General features: G+C 45.2%; 1 protein-coding gene across 1 annotated transcript; it reads right to left on the bottom strand.

Annotated features, from left to right (window-relative positions):
- Positions 1-20463: 20463 nt before the first annotated feature.
- On the bottom strand, positions 20464-23203 carry LOC142771844 (DNA-binding protein inhibitor ID-2-like). The gene is made up of 4 exons (XM_075873750.1): positions 22705-23203; positions 21430-21780; positions 21141-21311; positions 20464-20672 (listed from the first exon to the last, which is right to left on the bottom strand). The coding sequence occupies exons 1-2, from the start codon at positions 23038-23040 to the stop codon at positions 21694-21696; spliced, it is 423 nt and encodes a 140-aa protein (XP_075729865.1). The 5' UTR covers positions 23041-23203; the 3' UTR covers positions 20464-20672; positions 21141-21311; positions 21430-21693.
- Positions 23204-23463: the final 260 nt, after the last annotated feature.

The following is a 23463-nucleotide window of genomic DNA, read 5'->3' as shown; positions in this document are numbered from 1 at the left end:
ATTTCCGTCTCCACCGGAAATGCAGCCGCCGCAGCCGGTATTCGATCCCGCGACCTGCGGGTCAGCAGCCGAGTACCTTAGCCACTATACCACCACAGCGGGGCAATACTTCGATCTTTATAAATTCGTTAACTTGTGGAAAAATTTGCTAACTCTGCACCGTCTGCCCAAATCCTTCTACACAGAAGTTCGCATCAGGGAAATGTAACTAGGTGAAGAAATTGAGGAGGCATTCATTATTCGCAGATCTGGCGAGACATGCGTAACGAGGCCCTCTATCACGCTGCATCCCATCGAAGTAGATTTCTTGAGCGCCAGCCGCTAATTGTAATCTTCTTTGTTACCACTGGTATTCTGACCATGATACCAGTGGTACTATATATATATATATTTTATGTGTGTGTGTGTACTTGTATGTGAATGTTTGTCAAGAAAGCTCAGCTGATAGCTCGCGCTCTGTTCGTGTAGTCCCTTCCTGTCCCTGTGTTTCGCGGTGAATTTTGTAATTCTTAACTAACTCGCCCAACAAGCCACTTTATTAAGGAGAGGGCCATGAAAATTTGGTATGCTTCCGTAAAGAAGACTTACACCATTGCATTGACTATACTTATCATCGTTTCTGCGATTGCAACAATATTATGAGGCTGGTAACACGACAGGACAGCAGTCATCTTTGTTTCGTTCAATGTGGTCCAAAAACGATAAGGCACTTGCTGGACATTTGGGCGGGAAACAGTTGCAGTGATTCCCTCTCATGGGAATCCGCAATACCTATTTATTTGTTAAGAAATAACTCGCAGGCCCATAAAGAAGCATAAACTGTGTGTGTGGGGAAGGGCAGACAGGTTAACGCGCAAAATATTGGATGTTTACAAGAATTTAATGATTGTCACTACTGAATGAACAAATTTGCATATTACCGAATCATGGAGATAATATACCAAACCAAAAAAATTATTGACAACAAAGAAATTCAGAATGCTGCATAGCATGGTGGCAAGCATTGTATAAAACATTGCCTAACATCGTCAGGGTACAATAAATATGCATATTATACATTCGCGTTTTTGAAATGTAAGTTTTATGTTTCATCGAAATCGTTTGGAATTTCACGATTTCACACTTCCAAATTGCGCAGACATAACCATGAAACATCATATATGCAATGTCTATGTGGCTATACAAACGAGTAAATAGCTAAGTGTCCCATCTAACAAGCAAATATATCAACCATAACGCGAGTCGTCAATGATCGATAAAATAGCCATTCTTCGTTTTTCGATCGTTATATAGTCGAACAATTTCGCCTCTCGGGATACTGGGCTTAGCTGTTTGCACTTTAATTAGCACAGTTAATACTGCCATTTTCGAAGTATTGACGTCATTATATCAAATTTAATTTCCTTCACTCGTCACCATAAGTCCAGGAACTATGTATTAGATATCTGTCGACGAATTCCAGCAACTGGTGGTTCTTCCGAGCCCAAGAAATCAAAATCACAACACGCAACGGGTGACTGCTGTGAGGGTTCAAATCCGCGGACGTTATCATCCGCATTCACCGACAACACGCCAGGAACCAAGCAATGTCAACAGCAATCGCAGTGGTCACAGAAGGAGCTAGCAAATGAACCTGCATGTGCACAATCTAATCACAAGTCTTCAATAGCCCAGTATATTAGGGTGCCCTTTATCTATAAATATGCCCCGTAATGCCGAAACTCAACCCATGGCCGAATCTGCCACGTTGGAGCCTGAAAACACCTGAAATTAGGCATCCGTTACCTTATGTCTTTATATGCTTCTGCTGCAGTTGCCGCCAATCGTATGTGTTTGCAAATTTCGACTTATTTTTCCTTTCACACTCGTGGTGCCAAAAAAAGCAAATAAAAAACGAGAATAGCAAGCAGTGTTGTTTAAAATGAAGTCAACCCTTTTTTCCGGCATCTCTCTCCTCCAAAAATGGCAAACCTAGTCTTTTCGTAAGGAATCCCTTTGTTGTTTTTCACAGCACACGTACATCAACGTGGACAAAGCTGTTTGTTGTCCATTTAATTGCGCTAGTTTTAAGCGTTGACGTCGCTGAGCGCTATATTCTGGTTGGATGCACATTTTTATATATTGTTTTACACATGTGTTGGCAATGGATTTATTCTTTTAAATTGCACCCCGCAACATAAAGAACAGTCTATTTTTCACTATTAGACCATACTAGACGTGACTACGTCTGACTCACTTCCACATATATCCGAATAATTTTAATTTTGATAGACAAATTGCTGTTTATTGTGTACAAATCCCGAACCTCCTTTTGAAATTTGCTTGAGGATTTTTTTCGTAAAAAAATGTGAACCACTTTCCTGAAACTCCAATGAAAAACAAATGGCAGCATATCCAAGGAGTGAATGATGGAGAGCGGGGCGAAGCATTCGTCCGTCCATGCGTCCGTCTGTGTGACCGTCCATGCGTCTGTTCGTGCGCCCATCCCTGCGTTCGTTCATGCATCCGCCCCTGCGTCCGTTCATGCGTCCATCCATGCATCTGTCTGTGTGTCCATTCGTCCATCTGATCAACACTCCAAGTCCCACCATCTCGGATCTTTTTATCATATATTCCCCATATAGAAGCACCGCCATTCAGTGGACATTCCAAGGACTGAACGAGAGGTGGCACACGCACACTTTCTTACGGCTTGCGCTCGGGGTCTACTTCCCACCTTCAACCACCTTGAGTTCAGGGTATATACTAGTTCACTGTATTCATGGCACTGCGGCCCAATGCTCGCTAAACCTTTCTAAAACAAAGGAGGTTACGCCCAGCGAGTATAACGTAGCAACCTTTTCCTGTCAGATAGTGCTCAATGTGCCAGTGGCTGCTAATGTGAAATGAGAGACAGGAGGATTGAGCTTTTAATTTCTTACGGCTTGCGCTTCGTATCTGCTTCCCCCCTTTTACCACCTCGAATTCATTCATGGTATATACTAGTTCATTGTACTCATGGCCCTGCCGGTCAACGCTCGCTAAACCTTTCTAAAACTAAGGAGGTTACACCCAGCGAGTATAATGTAGCAACCCTTTCTTGTCCGATAGTGCTCAATGTACATGCCAATGGCTGCTAATGGGGATCGCAGCGTGCGCGTTGACTAAAAGCCGAATGCTCCTGTCTTTCATTCCCCATTAGCAGCCATTGGGATGTACATTGAGCACTATTTTTTATTGTTAAAGAACGCACAGAAGAAATCTCTCACCGGCACCACCTTGGAGGTCAAATGTTATACCTATTTCGGGTATGTGCCACTGGTGGTTACGTACTACGAGGGACGCACAAGCCACGCCATAAGGAGCTTCGCCCCTAAAATGGCGCTGTCCCGCGACTTGCGCCAACATACTTGGTACTACTCTGGTTCCAAGCCAGAGTTTTTTGCGAGGGAGATTGATAGTTTTCTGCGTGAGAGTTTTTTGCGACGTGGACGGTCTTGTCAAAACTTTCGACCCCGCTTCTCCAACCTCCTTAAATCTGCTTCGTTCCGGGGCTAACTTTTACATTTATGCTTCCAAACTCTGTATACTTTTGTTATAAATATCCCTCATCCTATTATTTTCTGTTTTTTTTTGTGTGTCTACCGGGTAAGGGTATCATCAGAAACATCTGAGGGGTTTGACTCCTCCTTCCTCTAGAAATGCCACTGAGATGTGTATTCCGACGGTGTCACACGCTAATCAAGTCGTTGAATGACTGCTGAGCTTTATACGCTTTCCTATCAAGCGCTTCTTTCCTTCTACCTTCTGCGCGCATATACTTCCACATTATACATAGCTTAGCGTTATCGGGCCTGCCGACGGCTACGCTGCACCTTTTACTGACGGGGGCGGCTACATCACTCGTGACACTACCACCACCGCAAGGGTCCACAAGATCCGGGAACTTTCACCCAAAAACTTCAATTTAGAAACGAAGCATCGCTCTAAAGGTTGATATCTCCCCCAATCACCCATAGCTTTGCGTATGTTCCATGAGAGCCGCATCGTAAAAAAAAAAAATCTAGTTTGGCTCGTTGCGATCGTACTGCACACAAGATGCGTGGGCGTATAAGATAAGGTACGCTTCGTTGGTCCAGTGCTCGGTTTTTCCCACGCGCATTTCACCGGTTGGCAGAAGTGCCGATGACCGCGGCATGGGCGTGGTCGTGACAGGTGCGAGGCCAGCTAGCCGTCGAGAAGCGTCGCGGGTCTTTTGATGGTCGCTGCGGCCGAAACCTCTCATATCGCATCTTGATGCGCCGACGACGAAGTGGTACAGAACTACGTTGGTCTTGCCTTTAATCTCCCGATCTGCCCGGGGAGAGCTCGCTCGCTCCCGCCTCAGTGGGCGTGGCAGTATTCTCAACGCAATGATGCGATTACGAGGATGCCTTCGTGGGACAGCGGGCCACGTACCCGGATCGGGCGTTCCTCCGTCCAGCGGTCGCTTTGGGCTTCTCTCGTGGCGTGGTCAACGCGGGCGTACATTCGCTTATTACGTTTCCATTTAATGTAACAAGATTCAGCTCTCTCTCTCTCTCTCTCCTTTTGAACTTCTGTGAGTCTTCCTGACAAAAGAAATGGTTTAGCAGACGAACTGCATTCGAGATTCGTAAAAAGAAGGCGCAGTTCTCACTGAATATGCTGGTCGACAGTTCGCTAAATAACATTGCACGCAATTTTACGACGAATATTTGCAAATGGCCTGGAGGATTCTACCTATGTGCTTTACGAACATCATACCTTGAGCTCAATGCAGAGAGAGGAGTACCTAAAAAAAAGACTTTTTCCGTTCCTGTGGCGTGCACTACCAGCACCCTTCACACAATAGGGCCTCACAGCCCGTGTAAAATATTTTACTTCGACTTTATATATAAAGCTTCGCCCCGTCGTAGTGGTCTAGTGGCTAAGGTACACGGCTGCTGACCCGCAGGTCACGGGATCGAATCCCGGCTGCAGCGGCTGTATTTTAGATGGATGCTAGAATGCTTTAGGTCCGTGTGCTCAGATTTGGGCACGCGTTAAAAAACCCAAGGTGGTGTAAATTCCCGGAGCGTCTCTCATAATGATGTGCTGGTTTTGGGACGTTGAACCCCACATAACATTATGCTTAAAATTTATTCTTCCCCTATGCAGCATTTAGAATCCAGCCCCATCGCAATGGACGTTATCATGACAACTCAACGTAGTTCCCTGGGCCTGTAAAATCTGCGTCTGGCATGCAGCCCGAATCACAAATAATAGCTGTCGTAGCCTCTGGTCGAGAATTATTTCGTCATTGCTTACGTATACGAGTGGCTGACATCAAACTGACAGCAGTTGCTATTATGTGGCGGGTAGCAGTCTTCCAATGACGCCAGAATCGACCCATCCTGACTACTACCTGTCATTTGGCACTGTAGAACTACATAACAACACAAAGGCATTTTTAAGATGGCCCCGAAATACGTTGCATGTGTTACGTTGCGTTATTCTGGCAGGCCCTCAATTTTGTGGCTCCCTGCAAATACATGTCCCATTGTTTTTTCTGCTGTGCAAGTATACTCCCGCAAGCTGAGGTAACCGGGGCCATCTATTTGGAAGCACTAAATCTTTACTGCAAGTATGACTGTGTGTGAGTCTACGCTTCGTGTATTATTGTCTGCAATTATCATTGGCAGTAAGCACCATATTACAGGTTTATTCTTTCGTATTTGATACGGAAAAAAGACGCCAGGATAAATTCGCGAAATGACAATCTATGAATGGGAATTTTCGAAGTGAGAGTAGCATTATAGGGGCAGCAAGGCTTTTGCGATGATCTACTGGGATATAGCATGGTATGTAGGAGCGTCGACTTCCTTTTATTGCCGGGGCAGCTGCGCGCTTGGCCGGATTAAAAAAAAAAATTTCATTGGCTAGCTATTGCGTGTGCACTGTAGCTTACGTACTATTTGCGCCCCGTTCGCGCCTGCGTTGTGTTGGCCTAGACGTCAAGTGAACCGCAAGTGGGAGGTCAGGGGTCAGTGCTCCCACTGACCGCTGCCGTTAACGAACCTCAATCAGACCTCGTTGAGCCAATCGAAAGCTCCAACAGTGGATGACGCGATGCCGAGCAGCGCAACGCCGAGCATCCGTCTAAATTGCCGCAAGTGAATAAGTGACCTTAATGCGTATAGATCATTTCACGTCGCAGGGGAGGCCTGAGCATCCGTTATAAGCGCGTGCTTTCAGACTCCTGTGACTCAGCCCCAAACGCACCAGTGAAATCCCGCGTACTCGTTCTCCGGTCCTTGGCTTAGTTTGGTGCTGTTTCATCAAAACTGAACTTCAACCAACTCACCCGATCGACTTTATCACCTTGTTTCTCTGAAAAGTCGCAATGTCGTGAGGCAAAGAAAGTATAATTGCAAGCACCTGCTAGTAGGACGAAGCTACAATAAAATCCATGCTATTTTCTCTAAAAGAAAGCTTCTTATTTGCCAAACCATGCGCCTTAATTCGGGCATCAAACCCGGTATCAACCCCTTTCTGGGTGCTCAGCCAGACAGAATGATCGAAACATGCGCATGGCTGCTGTCAAGAGTATGTGGAGAAAATACTCTTTTTCAAGTGGAGAAAATACTGTTGTAAATAATTCGGAACTCTCACATACACTGCTTTAAAACACAATGGTTAGTTCCCTATTTTCCCGTGTGTACTAGCACACTGAGAATGAGATAGCAGATTGGCACTGTTTCTGTCCCTCAATGTGCATCGAAGTTTCAACGGAGTTGTGGAGATGCTCCGTTGTGTCGATGAAATATGGACTCAACGGCCTTCGAAAACAACCGTGTGGCAGCTCGTGCTTGATGGTTGATTCAATAGCCCACTGTTTCGGTGGCCTTCCAAACGCTTGCTTGACGCGGGTGTTGTGACACGGGAAATGCGGGCAAAGGTTGCCCGCATTTACCGACTTAGAAGGGTTGTGGCATCGAAGCAATACGAAAGTGTGTGCCCATCATTTTAGCCCGTGAAGTCTTTAAAAATGTCCTTAGCATGCTTGTCGTAAATTTTGCAACTATATACTGCATGGCGAAATTGACTGTAGTGTCGTTTCTTTAACGACCCGGGGGTACAAAGACTGAACGCCGAGGACAACCCCGGGGTCTGAAAATTCTCGTTAAGAGAAATATGTGCACTTTTGCCTTATGAACATGCCGCCTCAGGAATTTTGCCAGCACATGCTATCTTAAACAAGTTACAATGGATGGAACATCTGTTTCAGCGGGTTTAAAATTTTCGCACCGCCTCGCCACCCTTCTGTCTCACAGGGAGGGGAAGGCGTAGCCCATTGTCTTGACTGGTTTGACCAATCGAAGAGCTGCTTGCTACGTCAAGTCGCCGCCCGGCGAGTTTGCGTGACTGCGCTTGAAAGACGGATTGGTCAGGCGTGGTAAAGCAGCGCGGGAATCGTTTTTTAAAATGGAGGCTCTGCGCGGCACGGTAATATTCGTTAAACGTAATCGCCGTGGTCTACTCAACGAATTGCCGAACTTCTTTGGCGGGTGTAAAAAAAGAAAGAAAAAGAAACACCAGGGGCTGCTGACTGGCCCTTTAAATAATACAACTCAAAATTCCACTGAAAAAGAAAAGAGCAGTGTTGGGCCCTTTTTTTTTCGCCCCATTACGAAATCCCGAATGCACGCCGTCTATAATATCGAGTCACACATCGTCATAATTTGTCGCATGCTTAGCTGAGGCCCTCTTACAAGGGCATCTCAGTAGAATAACATGGCTTATTTGCTCCGCGTAAACCTGTGATGCCCTGAAAAGCATCGAGGAAGTTACATTGCGAATTCGTTTGCATCGTGCAGGGTGGGAGTGAGACGATGTCAGAGACGACTGATCTATTAGCTTGTCTGACAAGGATGCTGTGATACTGGCTTATTAAACAGAATAGCAGCGATAACTTAAAGAAAGAACAGTGAAAAAGGCACACAAAGGAAAAAAAGAAAGGATTCGCCGTAATAAACAAAAGAACTGTACGCAACAACCTCAACATACGTGCCACTTGATGTATTCTAATTGGCAATACTTCTGGTGCGATTGTAACGAGTGCAAATAACACAAAGAATAGGACGGGCGCAACCAACTTCCTCTCCTTTTCTGTTATTTGTCCTCGCTCGATTCGCGCTAGAAATATCATCAGTTACGAACCAGTACCGACCATAGCTCCAACCACGCATCATGAGTCACTTGGCGTTAACGTTTAGGCACACCGTTTTAAAAGACGATAGTTTAAAAAAAAAAATAAGGCACGATCTCAAGAGAGTGTGTTCTGCAATACACGTACAAATGCACCCATCTCAAAAATAAGTAGGATAGTTTGTATGTTATATCGATGTATTTGTTGAATTCTGCTAGATCTCGGAAAAATACGCTCACCTACTCAGCAACGCCAGGCTTTAAAAATGTTCGTTCAGATTTCTAGATAATATTTTTATAATAAAAAAAAACAGAAGGCAAGCATCTGTAGCGCGGTATCGAACCAGCAACCGATTCCCAGTGCGCGGCTTTGACCACTACACGTTGTCTGGAATTCGTGCCGTCTAGTTGTGCTCTCGCGATCTCCGACGACAGCGCAGCTCTCGCCGACTGGACTTGCTCTACGTCATCTCCCGACGCTGACAAGAGCTCTCGTCGAGTGGCACGTGCCCCTTTCTCGGACTCCTGCGACCGTGTCCATCTTTCCTATCTCCGTTTTATTTCCGTCGCTCGCTGTCCCTGCACCTCGCTCTCTCCTTCCTTTCTCTCTCTCTATACATTTTAATCCTATCATTTTAATCCCTCCTTACCGACAACCCTTGTGAGCTACTATTCAAGTGTCGCACCTGATGCAGACAGTTACGGGGCTCACTTTTCTCTTCTTTTCCCGTTAAGAACCACATAACAAACGGCAAGCCATTTAAACACACCGTACACCGTTTGGCAGTCCTCAGAGCTTCGAAACTTTAGTGCGTTTTTGATATCAATTGCGAGATGGCGTGACACGCTCGCGTTGGGCGCGCTCTAAAGGCTGTCACCTCCACGAAGCGCCGCCTCCGCGGAGCGTGGTCCCTCCTGCCCGTGCGCTTGCCGGACTCGTCGCGGGAGAGGACGAAGGTCACTTCGCACGCTGCCACGGCCGTGTTTACGAAAGGTGCGCGCTGCTGACACACGACGCTGACAGAACTATGACAGTTGTTCGCGCTTAACCTCTGTATACTTGTGTGCTCGTTTTGTGCCTTTTTTTCTGTTTCAACAGCGTGCTTTATGTGTCGAGCTGTGACAGTTGTTAGTCCACGCTCGTTCAGTATATTCCAATTTCGTGCGTGCTTTCTGCTTGACTTGTGCCCTGCAAGTTTCGAGCTCCTTGCCGTTCCTATAACGTGTTTTTGCAATTAGTTGCTGTTGCTGAAACAATGTACAATCAACGCTCAACTACCTCCTCTGTAGACTACCTTTGTATATAACTTTCGTGTTATACCGATTCATACATAGGGGGATCAGCCACGTTTTTATGAAACAGCTTTCTCTCTCTTTCTCATTGGAATATGTGTATTTTGTGCGTAAAAACTAAAGCGCCCACGTTTCCTCGTAGTTATGTTAACCCAATAGACGTCGTATAATCATGCGGTAATAAATCGTATTTCACTCAAACCGAGCGAATGACGCGATTTTAAGCTTGTGTTGTACATATAAGGACAATAACCTGCTACACACAGTACATACAACGCACGTGCGCCGTGTCATGTGCAATCAATGACAACGCAAGGAATACGAAGAAATCAAGGAAACTGTTGTATTGAGCTATAAAATGCCCGTGACAGTTTATGGCGTCATTTCTTTAAGTATCGCATTAGACATTTTGGCGTTCTGTCAACAATTAGTAGCTTTTTAATGACTGGAGACTGCATATAATGCAAGTGCAGCTCTATGATTGACTATTTATTTCTTGACAATGTTACGTTTGGAATCTTCTTGAACTTATGTCCACGATTATCTTTACTATTTTTAGCTGGTGTTGTACCCACCCCCTCTGTAATGCCCTACGGGCCCTGAGGGTATTCTAATAAATAAATAAATAAATAAATAAATAAATAAATAAATAAATAAATATTTTTACCTTGTCCAAAGACTACTCATATGAACGCTTTCAATTTTAGGTCGTTAGAACATATCACTCTTGCTTTTTGTGTTTTCCTGAGCACCACTCGAATTATGCACTACATCTATCCTGGAGAACGTAAAGCTTTCGCACTGAAAAATTTAAACAAAAAGCCTTTAAGGCGAAAAAGTTTTGAAGAAATTGACTCTGCGTTCGAACTACTGCGTTCAAAGAACTGGCTGTGGGTATCGGGGTTACTTTGATTCGGTTAAAACTGTTACATGAATAAAACTATTCGGGTGTAAATGCAATTCGCGCTTCAATCTGTTCACTATTCGCATTTGTCTCGCGGAGTTGTTCCAGTGGAACCAACGCTCATACTTGAGACTTAATACAATCAATTTTTATGCGTTTAAATACTTAAACACTTCCATCAAGAGACAGGTGGCCTCCACCTGCATGTAGAATCACGTCATCACACAGCTAACATGTGCTTCAAGCTTTAAAAACATTTAAAAGGATTCAAAGTCAATCTTTAAAAGGATTTAAAACCTCAGGTCAGAGTCATTAGCGCACCGTTTTTAGATATTGTATTAGCGCTGCCCCTATTAGGGTGGTGAACACATTAAGGGCAGCACGAAATTTGTCTGATGCATGTCACAGTAGGCATACTGGAAGTATGTTTACTGTGACATGAAGTACCTTTACTGTGAAAGTATGTTTAGATACGTTCAGTATGTAGACATTGTGGAAGTATGTTTAGGAAGATACTGGAAAAAATCTACAGTGGTTCCACAGCCCCTATAGTTCTCCATGAATAAAAAAAGCGACAGAATTCCAATAAATAGTGGTGTAAGGCAGGGAGACACGATCTCTTGAATGCTATTACGGCGTGTTTACAGGAGGACTCCGGGACCCTAGACTGGAAGAGTTGGAGATAAGAGTAAATGGAGAGTATCTTAGTAACCAGCGATTCAACGATGACATTGCCTTGATGAGTAACTCAAGGGACGAATTACAACTAATGAACACTGAACTGGACACGGAAAGCATAAAAGTAGGTCTGAAAATTCTTACGCACAGAACTGAAGTAATGTGCAACAGTCTCGGCAGAAAACAGCACTTTGGCAATAGGTGGAGAGACGCTGGAAGTTGTAAAAAAATATGTTTACTTTGGACAGGTAGTAACCGGGGAGCCAAACCACGAGAGTGAAATAACTAAAAGAGTGAAGACGGGGTGGATCACATTCGGCAAGCATTCTCAAATCTTGAATGATAATCTGCCACGAACCCTCACGAGGAAGGTATATTGCAGCTGCATCTTGCCAGCACTTACCTATGGAGCGGGAACCTGGAGGCTTACAAGAAAAATGATAGGAGTAACCTTAGGAGACAAGAAGAAAAAAGAGTTGGTCAGGAAACAAACCGTGGTTTAGGGTATCATAGTTTGAATGAAGAAGAAGAAATGAACGCGGGCCGGGCGCATATCACGTAGGCAGGATAACGGCTAGTCATTAAGGTTAACCGACTGGATTCTCAAAGAAGGCAAATGCACGAAGGGGAGAGAGAAAGTTAGGTGGGCCGATTAGATTAAAACATTCGCAGGTATAACGGGGTGACGGAAAACACGAGGCCGGGTTGATTGGCGTAAAATTGAACTGGCCTTTGCCCTGAAGTGGGCGTAGTCAAGCTGATGATGATGATGATGGTTATGGTGATGCATATCACGGTACAGATGATTTATTCGAAGACGGAAAGGAAGGAGGAGCTCTCTCATTGTGCAGGAGCACGCACTGTTTGCAAGAACAGTTGGACAATCAACTCATTAGTTTAACAAATGTATCACCCGATGGGAGAAGATTTAAACTCTAATCAAAAGTGTTTGAAGAAACCCGACGTTTCGGAACCGACTTGGTTCCTTCCTCAGGGGAACCGAGGAAGGAACCTTCCTCTTCAAGTCGGTTCCGAAGTTCCGAAACGTTGGGTTTCTTCAAAAACTTTTGGTTGGAGTTTAAATCATCTTCCAGTTTTCATACTCAACCAGACAGACTTCGGTCGAATGTTTACATTATTATCACCCGATGGTTTCAATAGAGTCTTCATTGCATAGCATGCTCATATTTAAATACTAAAAAGACTTGGCAAGAAAAGTCTTTTGTACATCTCCTTGTGGCCCAAACCTGCTCATCTGTTTGCGTTCCATTGAGGTAAAGCATTGAGAGCTCGCTGAAATGCATGCCTTGTCAAAAAATATGTCAATCACTGGCGCCAGGAACGCAAAAATAATTCGTGGAAGTTCGACATGCCTGAGCAAGATGTAATACACGTGCACCTGCTATATGTATACGCTAGAGAAGCACAATGGTTTCAGTTTTTTTTTTTGCATTCTAGCGGCTTCGGTAAGTGTAGACGTGAAATGTGGCAGTTACCATGTAGCGCCTGAAAACCGGCTTCCGCGCTGGATACCCCGGAACGCGCAAGCCTCTCTGCTGAAGGGGGCTGCAGGTAAAAAAGGACTTCAGTGGAAAGAGGTGACGCATCCCAGCAATCACCGTCATAATTGCTTACACACTCAGGGGGTTATCCATGTCACTACACACCTGACGCATTTGCGAAGTTCCTAGCTTGAAAGGATTGATTGACACAAAAGGAACCACAGATACACGGCGTGGTGCAGCGGCTACAGAAGACTCAAGTCTTTCACATGTCGCCCAAAGTAGGCCTCGAGCAAAAGATCAAGGAACAGAGCGGACAGGCAAAAGAAAAAGAAACGTTGGTATGCGACGGCCAGAACGCGACGTCATTTGGTCAGGCGCCAGACTGTCTGGCGCCCAGCTGCACCAGGCGCAGAGTGGAGCCCGGTTTACTTGCCGAATATCGCCGGCGCCAGTAGGCCAGCCCCCCGCTTTTGTCGAGGAACGCCAGGGGCCATTGTCGGTACTCCGAAAGAACGAGGTAAAAATGGCCGAGATGGAGATGCATTGTCGAGCCTTTAGGAGACGACGACTCCGGTCGTACTCGCCTTACGGGGAAGGACCTCCCGAATGCGTGTCACCTTGCCCTTTCTCCTCCGACGTCAATGTTAGCTCTTCCCGCTTTCCCTCGCGTACCCTCCCTCTTCTTTGAATGGGAGAGACAGCGTGCGAACCACGGCTTTCCTCCGTGGAACCGAGGGCTGCAGGTGGGCGCACCTGCGTGCACCCATGATTGGCCGCATGTCCGCGCATTGTCCTTCGAGGGAAGATTCGGGCACGTGCGTCATCGAGACCGCAGGTGCGTACACGGCCTTCAAGCGGTCCACGAAAACTAACGAGACCGCGGCGCTGACGAGTGTGTCGTGAACGTGGTGAGGCATGTTGTGTGTTGGCTGCAGAGACGCTCCCTGTTCCAAGGATTTTTTGACTCATTAGTAGGAGTAGAACTACAAATCAAGTGATTATCAAAGAAGGAAACTTGTACGCCTCTACGCCTAAAAACGTTTGCGGCTGCTTACTGGATGGCCGCACTAATTACGCATTTTATTGTGTCGTCACCAAGACAGGCAGCTGAAATATTTCATGCCCAAACTTGCAAAGCCACCAGAGTTCTATGAATAAAACTATAAAGAACTTTCCCACATTACTCCAGCAACCTTCCTCTCAGTTTATTCTTTCTCTCTTATCTTGAATCTTATTACAATAATTATTGCCTACTTGTGTCATTTGAAGCGTGACTAATTAATATTTCGACGAAATAGTACAACAGTTGTTTCTGTTCTCGTCTAACGGTATCTAGGGTTGTATTCTTGTCAACCTTGTAAGTCTTATCTATTCAAACGGTCCATAAAATCTCTTTTATTTCCTTTCGCAATTAATGACGGAACATCGTCTGAAATGGTCTATAATAGCTGCCGTGTCGCTTATCAGTACACATGAAATATTTCGAGCATCAGCTTGTAGAATGTTTTCACATAAAAAAGCTGGTACCAAATAGCACACGCACACCTTTATTATCTTTAAATCCCACTGTTAGCACTTGTATGTCTCACGCACTTGACCCAGAACGTCGGTACCAAATCCAGTTCTCAGAGTTGACACAACAGGCGGTCAATGAGCCGTCTAAAACATCAGCGAAAAGTGTTGCGCCCATTAATAATCGAATCGGCACCATCTACTACGCCTGAGTGTCGTTTTACAAACCCGAAGCAGGGGCTTCTCTTGAAGAAAAAAAAAAGTCGAACGCAAGAGTCAACATCTACAGCCGCGAGGTTCTGCGAGTGTCGTCGACAGGCAGACCCCGAAGGAGGTCTTTCAGTTGTCAGGTGGGTGGTGCGATCGCTTAGTGCGTGTGGGGAAAGTGTGCCTGCCCCTCTGGGAACATGGCAGGGAGCGAATGTGGAACTAAAAAAAAAGGGCAGAGCCGGGAAGATCAGAAGGCGTCACCGCTGCCCACTGTCACGAACGGAGTGTACCTGCGAGACACGGTGGAGAGGAGGTGTCCGCTCTGGCGCCAGACTGTCTGGAGCTCACCTGGACCCTGTCTGGCCGCAGCCCCTCTCGGGCGCGCCAGGAGCAAACATTACTGCAAGTGCACGTGCCTAGAGAGCCCTGTTGGCTCTGCTTTTGTTACCTGGCGGTGCCCGTCGGATCGCATACGCCGGTTGAGAAGCCGCCGAAAGTAGTGTACGTGGAAACGCCTTGGTGCGACACCGGGCCGCCATCAGATGGGATCTCTTCTGGGATGGTGGCAGAAAGCCGCTGACTTGAAGATGAGCTCGATCCGTTCCCGCGCAGCTGTGGCTGTGCTTGGGAGTTTGTCGGGTCGCACGTGCGCAATGAATGAACGCCCGTGGGTAAGCTTACTCCACAGGGCCGTGGGAAAAAAGAAAGAAGTTCCTAGCGCGTGCTACGTGGCCACGTGTGAATGCAGCCCGTGTGTATCCACCTGCCTGCATTGCGCTTTTTAAAGACTTTTAAAGCTTTTGAAGACCAAGTGCAGAGCGCTTTGGCTCAAGTTGTGTTTACCTTAGTTTCAATGTGAAATTAATGTCACTTCAGAAGGGACGTGCGAAAGTGAATTTCGTACGTCACATAATTGACCTCCAAGGAGCATTCAAGGTTTTCCGGTGTCAGAGTTCTTCAGCGCTTAGATGTCTCATCAAACGAGACAATAGACCGTCGGCATTAACACGAGTGATGCAAAGAGTCGTCATCACGTGATGAATTCACCAGATGTGACCGTGATGACGTTACCGGTCACAATTGTTTGTGACGTCATCAATGATTTCCCATATCTCACATAACATCATGACCTCATTACGTGATGCCTCCGATGCTCTTTATTTAACAGACGCTGCGTATCAGCAAGAGCCTTAGCGTAAGCTGCAGGTGTTTGGTGGTTGATTCATACTTTCAGCATTTTTTCTGATACACATGTCCAGCGGAAGGGCTATTCTTAATACATCATTATTTTAGGGAAGAGCCTTGTAAAACACTTCACCGATAACTTCAGAAGGCGCCGATTGATCTGTGCGAGCTGCCACCTTAGTCTATACCGAATTCCAGTGAAAGGGCATGGTCGCCCCATTATTGACTTATGTACTTTATTTGCACTTTAGTTTCGGAAAGTAGCAGTCGATATTATTTCCTCTCTAAAGCGGGCCGGAAGTGCTTTCTTTAAGAGGGAGGGGGAATGCATTATAACAGCTGTATTGTGGGTATAGTTGAATACCCAAATCAACATTAAAAAAAAGTAAAGAAGTCAGTGTCCGTAGTCTTCAGTGCAAAACACAAGCAGACAATGAACAGGAGCGTTTTCTTGTGAATTGAACTCTGACGTTGACTAGACTGACTGCCCGGGGCGTAGCCAGAAACTTAATCAGGCGAAAGTTGTTCCCTTCCCGCAATGCACAGGCGCTGACACACACACACACGTGTGTGTGTGTGTGGGGGGGGGGGGGCTACAGTAAAAGTTTCAGTGGAGGGCGATGGAAGCCTCTCACATCCGGCTAAGGATATATGCTACCAATGCTGGTGACTTCCAACAGAAATGATATTAATTCTGGAAAGTATCGAATATGGAATATTGTCGATTCTCGAAATTCTATACTTTCACTAATTTTCGATACACGGAAAATGACTAACTCAGCGTCCTATCCAGTTTAATTAAAATAAGCAAACTTGTAATGGCAAAAAGTTATTATAATACTTAAACCCACTTACAAGTTAGGTGAAAGTGGGAAATCTTAAAGTTTTGGGACGCTGCTTTAAAAGGTGAATACAAAGGTGATGGAAGGGCAAAAAGAGAAATTCAGAATCATTTGAAGGGAATGTTCTGGAGTGCACAAATATTGCAATCCTTAGTCCAACCTATGTGGGAGAATAGGCCTGGTGTAAAATAATGGGATTTTAGTTTGTTGCCGCTGAATAACGTGAGACATCATTTCGATTTCTACACCCGTTCATCCTATCACGCGCTTGCTTAGGGCTGTGTTACAAAATATTTTTAATAGTATTAGCTTTGTGTTTAACGTGCCAAAGCTACCATATGATTATGAAAGACACCGTAGTGGAGGGCTCCGGAAATTTTGACCACCTGGTTTTCTTTAGCGTGCCCCTAAATCTAGGCCCACGGGACTCTAGCATTTTCGCTTCCACCGTAAAATGGGGCTGCCATGGCGAGGGTTCAATCCCGTGACCTTCGAGTCAGCAGCCGAGTGCCTTAATATACAGACCCCCGTGGCGGGTATCTTCTAATGTGAACAGAATCCAAACCAAAAGCGCTCACGTTTACGGATTATTGTGTAAACTCAAGAAGAATACGTATGATCGCGTGTTTAGAAAACATACTTCGCTGAAAGCGGGAAAGTTATACAACAATAAGCTCTCGATTTAAATATCAGGCTGCCGCGCACACAACAGATGCCTCAGCATGTCATGTCATGCGCAATGAGTGAATATAAAAGCAGAAAACATTGATCGATTCATGAAAGATCGCGGAATAACGTATCAAAGAGCCCCACTAATCAATATAATTATTTCACTAAACTGTGCAGTGTTTACGTTTGCAGCTGCAAGTCGTAAATAAAGTTCCTTTTTTTCATTTGCAATAAGTGATTGGATTGAATAAACTTTTATTGTATCCTCCAAAACTTTGGATATACCTGTAATTCGAGTACAGTCATGAATTTATATCTATTTATAGACGTATAGTTGTGTTTCTAATGTTTATTATGTATCTGCACAAGTACCATGCCAGTTTTTTTTTTACTTCATAGTATTATCACGCTTTCGCAACACTACTAATACGAACTCTCTTAGTTTTCTGATCTTTTAATATATCAACATTGCTGTTTGTTCTTCTTTTATTTTTTGTTGTTCTAGGTTAGCTCAAGTTATCTATGACATATTGCATATAAAAGAACAACCTTTCTTGCATAAACACGAAAAGCTTCGAATCCAGATACTTCGAGAACTTGAAAATTTTTGAAACAAAGCAACGGTGAGGTGAAATAAATAAAAAAAGGGGGGGGGGGGGGGACAGAGCGCTTCTTCGGTATCTCAAGTAATCATATGACTATTCTGATGTGTGTGATGCAACTATATGTATACGCATAGAACAACTGACATTATGAACCAGGGCTATTCTTACCGCGTTTAAACTAAAAAATTAGAATGCAAGAAACTCGGAAGTTGCACTCCCGGCCGCCCACGTGCAGTGCACGGACTAAATTTGGGCTGGCCAGTGAGCCAGGGCTATCGCCAAGGACATCGCACGATGTTCCCCGGACGACGGCATCTGGAGACCTCCTAGGCCGGGCCAGTGATTCTTCGTTGGAACTTTTATAAAGTTTATTACCTACCTATCAACACGAAAGGGTTGACGCTTGGGCAAGCTGGTGAGGCTTCATTTCAAAAAGTGTTAACAGCGCACAGAACGATTAGGGAAGGACGAGGCAACAAAGGCAGAGGGCGCTCACCTCCAACTAGTGTTTGTTTTCTCAAAAAATTGATTCAATCAAGAAATTGATTAGCTTGGCTGGGTTTTAGGGCACATGTAATGATATGCTCGAAGTAAGTGAAATCATCAAGCAATGCTCACCGCACACGTCTTTTCCTATTCCTTTTCTTGTTATTTTTGGTCCTCGCATGCATCCTCTCCCTTTCATTGCTTAATTACACTTCTTATAAAAAAAAAGGCTAGTTCGAAGTCGGCGCTCTTTGCCTCTGTTGTCTCGTGCCTTTCTAATCATGCTATACGCTGTTAACATTTTTTTAAATGTACCATGCAGCGCGAATTCAAATGTTTCGGTTACCCGCTCAGCACACGCTGTGATCCCATAAAATTTAACACGTATCGAATAGGCCCACAAAGTGATCGCTTCATTTCACTAAACAGCATAACTCTTTCGCCGAAATGTTGCCATGAAGTATTTACATTCATTGCTTACTGTCATTATTCTACTACTTACATAACCATCTCTCCGAAAATTACATTTTTATTGCATGCCGCATCATATGCTCGCATAGTTAACACGCATTGCAGCTACGTTCCGGGATAAGGGAATGCATTTCGACTGGTTGGTTCCTAATTACCCTCATTGTTACTGCTGGTTGCTTAATTCTTACTGTTTTTGTGGTTGTAATGAACCATTAGCGCTAGAACAATTAAACCAGGTGTTTGTGACTTGTCAAATGACTGAATGTAATACTTTTTTTCAAGCTCCTTTATTTTGCTCCCCAAGAGGTAGTTGTGTTCCAAAGATGTCAAGACAACATGAGCGGACCTAAGGACTATAAAGAAATAAGCAAATATTGACGTTTTCAGAAATCAGAAAATTGAAGTAGTTCATATCAGTTTATTGTTGCAAAAATAAAACAAAAAATCGACTGATTTACTTCAGCATACAGTTGATTGGTTGGCAGGAAACATAATTGAAGGAATTTACGCAGAACATTCGCGGAAGTCTATGGGGCCTCCTTTTTAAATCAGTGCTTAATAAAACCAAATGAAATGCAGTGCTAATGAACCACCGAGCGCAATGGGGGGGGGGGGGGGGGGTAGTTGAATTCCCTTTCACCTTAGCAAAAACAAGTGGGATGTTTTTGTTCGTCTTTCTTCTTGCCTCCGTTTTACTCTTGAACATCCCTAAAGCTCACGCAGTGAGACAGTCATCCCTTCGGGGGCCTCTCACTGTCTCGTCCTCCACGCCAAAGTGCGATGCCTTCAGCATAGTAACCATAGGCTGGCATCGTCCTTTCAAATACTTGTCTCTTTCGCTTTCATCTGCGCTGTGTCTCCATGTAAAGTGTGACAATCACTATTGCTTGTCACGTGCTTCCAAGGAACGCGGCCAAAAGACAATCCACGGATTACACGTGCCAGGTCGGAGACGCAATTCGCGGCGCAAAGTTCGCATCTGCTGAAGAGCCCACATTAAGATACCAAAGAACCCTCTGGCCAGGAGCCAGAATTTGTGCGAGTCAAGTTTAGGCGATCTGCAAAGAAAAAAAAAGTGAATAGACGGTGTTTATTATGTATCTTTTTAAACCGTATAACAGCATATAAAGCGCGACGCATTTCTTAGCAAACGAAAAACGCCTTGAATGTTTGTATCTACGTATCCGTGTTAATATATATCCGCCCATGGAAGCTCTCGATGACTTCGTTACCCTGGTGTTGACAGCTATTGGAACACGAGGATGTGAGGTCTGAAGAACATCAAAATCCAGTCTCGTATGTCGTCATATGCTTTGATACGTGTGTGGCACGCATAACAAGGCTCGAGTATGCGCCAGAAATGAGTTTTTCACCTACCCAGGAACACCGAGAACGGACATTCGCAAAATAAATGCGAGTGTTAGAAACGATCAAGCTGACACGTTCTATAAATGTTGAATCAAGCCACACTGGATCTTGGTAATTGTTTTGGGAAATGACCCTATGCCTGTCTAATGCAGCGTTAACTAGAGTTGCAGAACTGGCTATGTAATGTTATAACATAACAATAAACAGTACATCAATTGAAATGGCGCTCTTTGGCCATCAATTGGCCCTTGCGCCACTAAAAACTACTCATCATCATCAATAAACAGTACATATATACTCATATTATACGGGCATCCTGTCGGTTCAATGTCGATTGGGGTTGTAGTATTGGCTCCACTTGTAAACAGTCTTTCACTCCCTGCACCGCCTTCGTTCGTTCGAGTTTGTTCCCCACTAAGTTTTCGTTCATTAAATAGGATATTATTTCCATTTGAGCAAACCTTTCTTCAAGTGTAAAAATGCTGCGCTAAGCAGGGAGGAAAGAGAACCCAATGCGGGTGCCCAGTAACTCAGAACTCGAGCCATGATTCACAGATGCTTCAAGATTTATTTTATTCGTGCGAGTTAGGGCATCTGCACTACAAAATTTTCGCCGGCCTTGCTGCCGCTCTCCTGTTGACGTGCAGAGCAGTCTTTCGCCATTTCAGAGGTCTTGCGAAGACTATTGCCGACAGGGAAGACTTGTCTTGTTCGAGAATTCCAGTCGTTCCTTCAAGAATGCTGTCCACTGACATTCCTGAAACAAGCAAAAAAAAAAACAATGCATATTGAGTAATCGCTTCTCACCATCGCACCACAGGTCTTTAGGTGACCTGCACATAGTGAAACAATGCAGCCCAGACGATATGCCACACGCTGAAGCTGGTGATATTAGCTTAATAATCTAGCATGTACCCACCGAGAAATTTAGCAAATCTTAGCAAAAAGAAGAATTGTCGTCATTGTCAAGTGTTTACCTAGTATATTTTCAAACTTCCGTTGTCATAAAAATTGTGTTGTCTTGATGGTGTATGTGGTTTAACTCATAACAAAATCCGCCAGATATGTCCAAATTCGTGAACGAGTATCCAAGAGAGTTAAAGCGACGGATGTTATGTTATTACTTTTTAATTGAGACTTAAGGCTAACGACCATTCCTGAAATTCCTCGCCATTTGAACTGATACGTAATGAAACCAAACATGCCAATTTCCAGAAGCTCTCACCTGCATTGATATCCGCCTGGAAAGATGACATGGTGCGAAGAAATTCTAGGAGCACACGTTCGCTGTTAGGCTTGGCTCAAGCAGGCTGTAGAGGAGGACCGTTTCCAGGCTTTTGTCCCGAGTCTTCGAACTTCTCAGACGACCAGTAAAGGCGCAAAAGCGCAGTAAAATCTGCAGAAAGAACACAAAAGGGGAAAACAGCATGAGCGTTTCTGCACGCCAAGAGAACACATAAGAGGTAATGCAAAGTTGCACATTTAAAACTCGATGGTTACCGAACACCACACACCTGAGAACTCAGTGAAGCAGCATACAAGGACGTTGAGCCAGGCTGTGTAAAGATGTTTCCCAGGTTTGGTCCATTCCAGCACATTTCGAGTCGCTCCTTCACGCAGTCCTTTGGAGTTCTTCACATGTTAGCACTTGGATGACATTCAGTGTTCTCGACGGCACAGGAGTGGCACTACATTGCCGGTCACCAGATGCGGCCCGGAGCTGGAAGATCATTCCCAGCCCCGGGCGATGTGATGTGTGGGAGACGTTCCGTGGCGCCTCAAAGGTCCAGGTTCGACATGGCGTCTGTTGGCGCTACGGCTGAGCCGAGGGCCGCGAAGTGGCGGATGACTTTTTCTGTTGTCACCTGTGAAAAGAGAAAGACGCACCTATGTAACATGTTCGTAGCTCATGAGGTGACAATAACAAGAATTCAATAAAACGTCGCCTTTTTCTTGTCATTGCTTTTGCATTCGGCACACTGCCAAACTTCATCACAGTTTTGTTAATTTGAAATGCTTATAGATACCAGTTCGCTATTCAAACTGCCTAGCACAGTGTGGGGCATAAAATGGGGCATTTGCGTGTGTACATGATGTTAAGGCAGTGCGACAGGTTCGTAATTCATCTAGCCAGCTGAGGACTCTTGAAACAAGTGTGATGACAATTGGTCCATTTCGCTGTGATAAGTCTTAGTCAATTATTGTACGCAGTTTTAAAAAATGCCTGCCTTGGGCGCAGTTACGGACAGATGACAAGAGATCACAACACAAACGCCTAATGAAAATGCGCACCGTGGCGCCTCAGGGCGTTTCATTTTCAATTGCTAGAAGTAATTTGAATTGTGATTACTCACGTTCGTGCTTGCACGCAGATTCGCCATGCAAGAAGAATTTATGCGTACTTTTTATCCAAGGATTACCTCACGTTACCCGAAGGCGTTATAGTAAGAGGGTCACAGCGGGAAACAAGTCTACACGTCAGAACAGCACACTTTCTCTTCAAACAGCCTGTTCCGCGGCACAGTATACTGTGCCGAACTATAGTTCTGGCACAGCAAGATTTTACAAACAAGTTCATACTGGCACGGCACTCGCGTACCTCAGAAATGTAATATGGTTGTACGAGATAATTTTCGCTTCCAATTCCAGTCTTATTATAAAAGAGACAAAATACTTCAGCTTCAACTTTCCCCCATCACTGCTCTTGAGTGGCAAAAGTCGCACAAGCAACAGAAACGCCCTATGGCAAGCAGAGGATATAAACGTAAAGAGATCAACTCAAGACGTACCTCATCTTCGCTGAGGGCGTTGGTGATCGAGTTGGCGGCGGGTAGAGCTCCCAGAGGCTGGCGAGTCGTAGCCGGGGGTGACGAGGACGTCGACAGGTTTGTGGGATGCGCCTCCAGCGCGATTTCCAGGTCGAGGATGTAGTCGATGACGTTCTGAATGATCTCGAGCTTCGTAAGCTTCTTGCTTCGGGGCATGTTCGGCACCAGATCTTTGAGCTTATCCAGGAGACCCTGTATGGCGCCACCCTGGTTGACCTCCTCGCGACTAACGCGCCCTTTGGCCACCTTGGTAAGGCTGATCACCTGCTCCTGCTCTGTCTGCACCTTCATGGTCATATTCCAATTGGTATGGCGTCCTTGTAAGCGCACGGCACTCAGTGTCAACGGGCCTCTTTTGCGAAGACGCTGACAAAACCTAACAGGCACGAAGTGTGGCACTGGGTAGCGAACTCGAAGGGAAGCTCGATCGCTTACTGCAGCGCGGAAGGAATGCTCTTGGAAGGCGAACCATCCGAGCTTATATACTGCCGTGACGGCTTGCTCCGGTGGGCGGTTCTCGTGGGCGGAGCGACTCGCGGATTCACTAGGGGAGGCGGTTATTGTTGCAGTCGTTCGGCTGTCGGTCGCCATGTGGCGCCACATTAGCGTCCTCTCTTTTTTTTATCTTTATACTATCTACTCGCAATCCTTGTGCGCCGTTCTTCGAGCGCTGGGTATCGTACCGGTTCTCCTCTAAATTTGTCTGTGGGGAGCGCCTGA

The sequence above is a fragment of the Rhipicephalus microplus genome, chromosome 9 (assembly GCF_043290135.1).
Source record: "Rhipicephalus microplus isolate Deutch F79 chromosome 9, USDA_Rmic, whole genome shotgun sequence".
Classification (NCBI taxonomy): domain Eukaryota; kingdom Metazoa; phylum Arthropoda; class Arachnida; order Ixodida; family Ixodidae; genus Rhipicephalus; species Rhipicephalus microplus.
The sequence above is the reverse complement of the archived record's forward strand: the minus strand, read 5'-3'. Positions and strand labels throughout refer to the sequence as shown.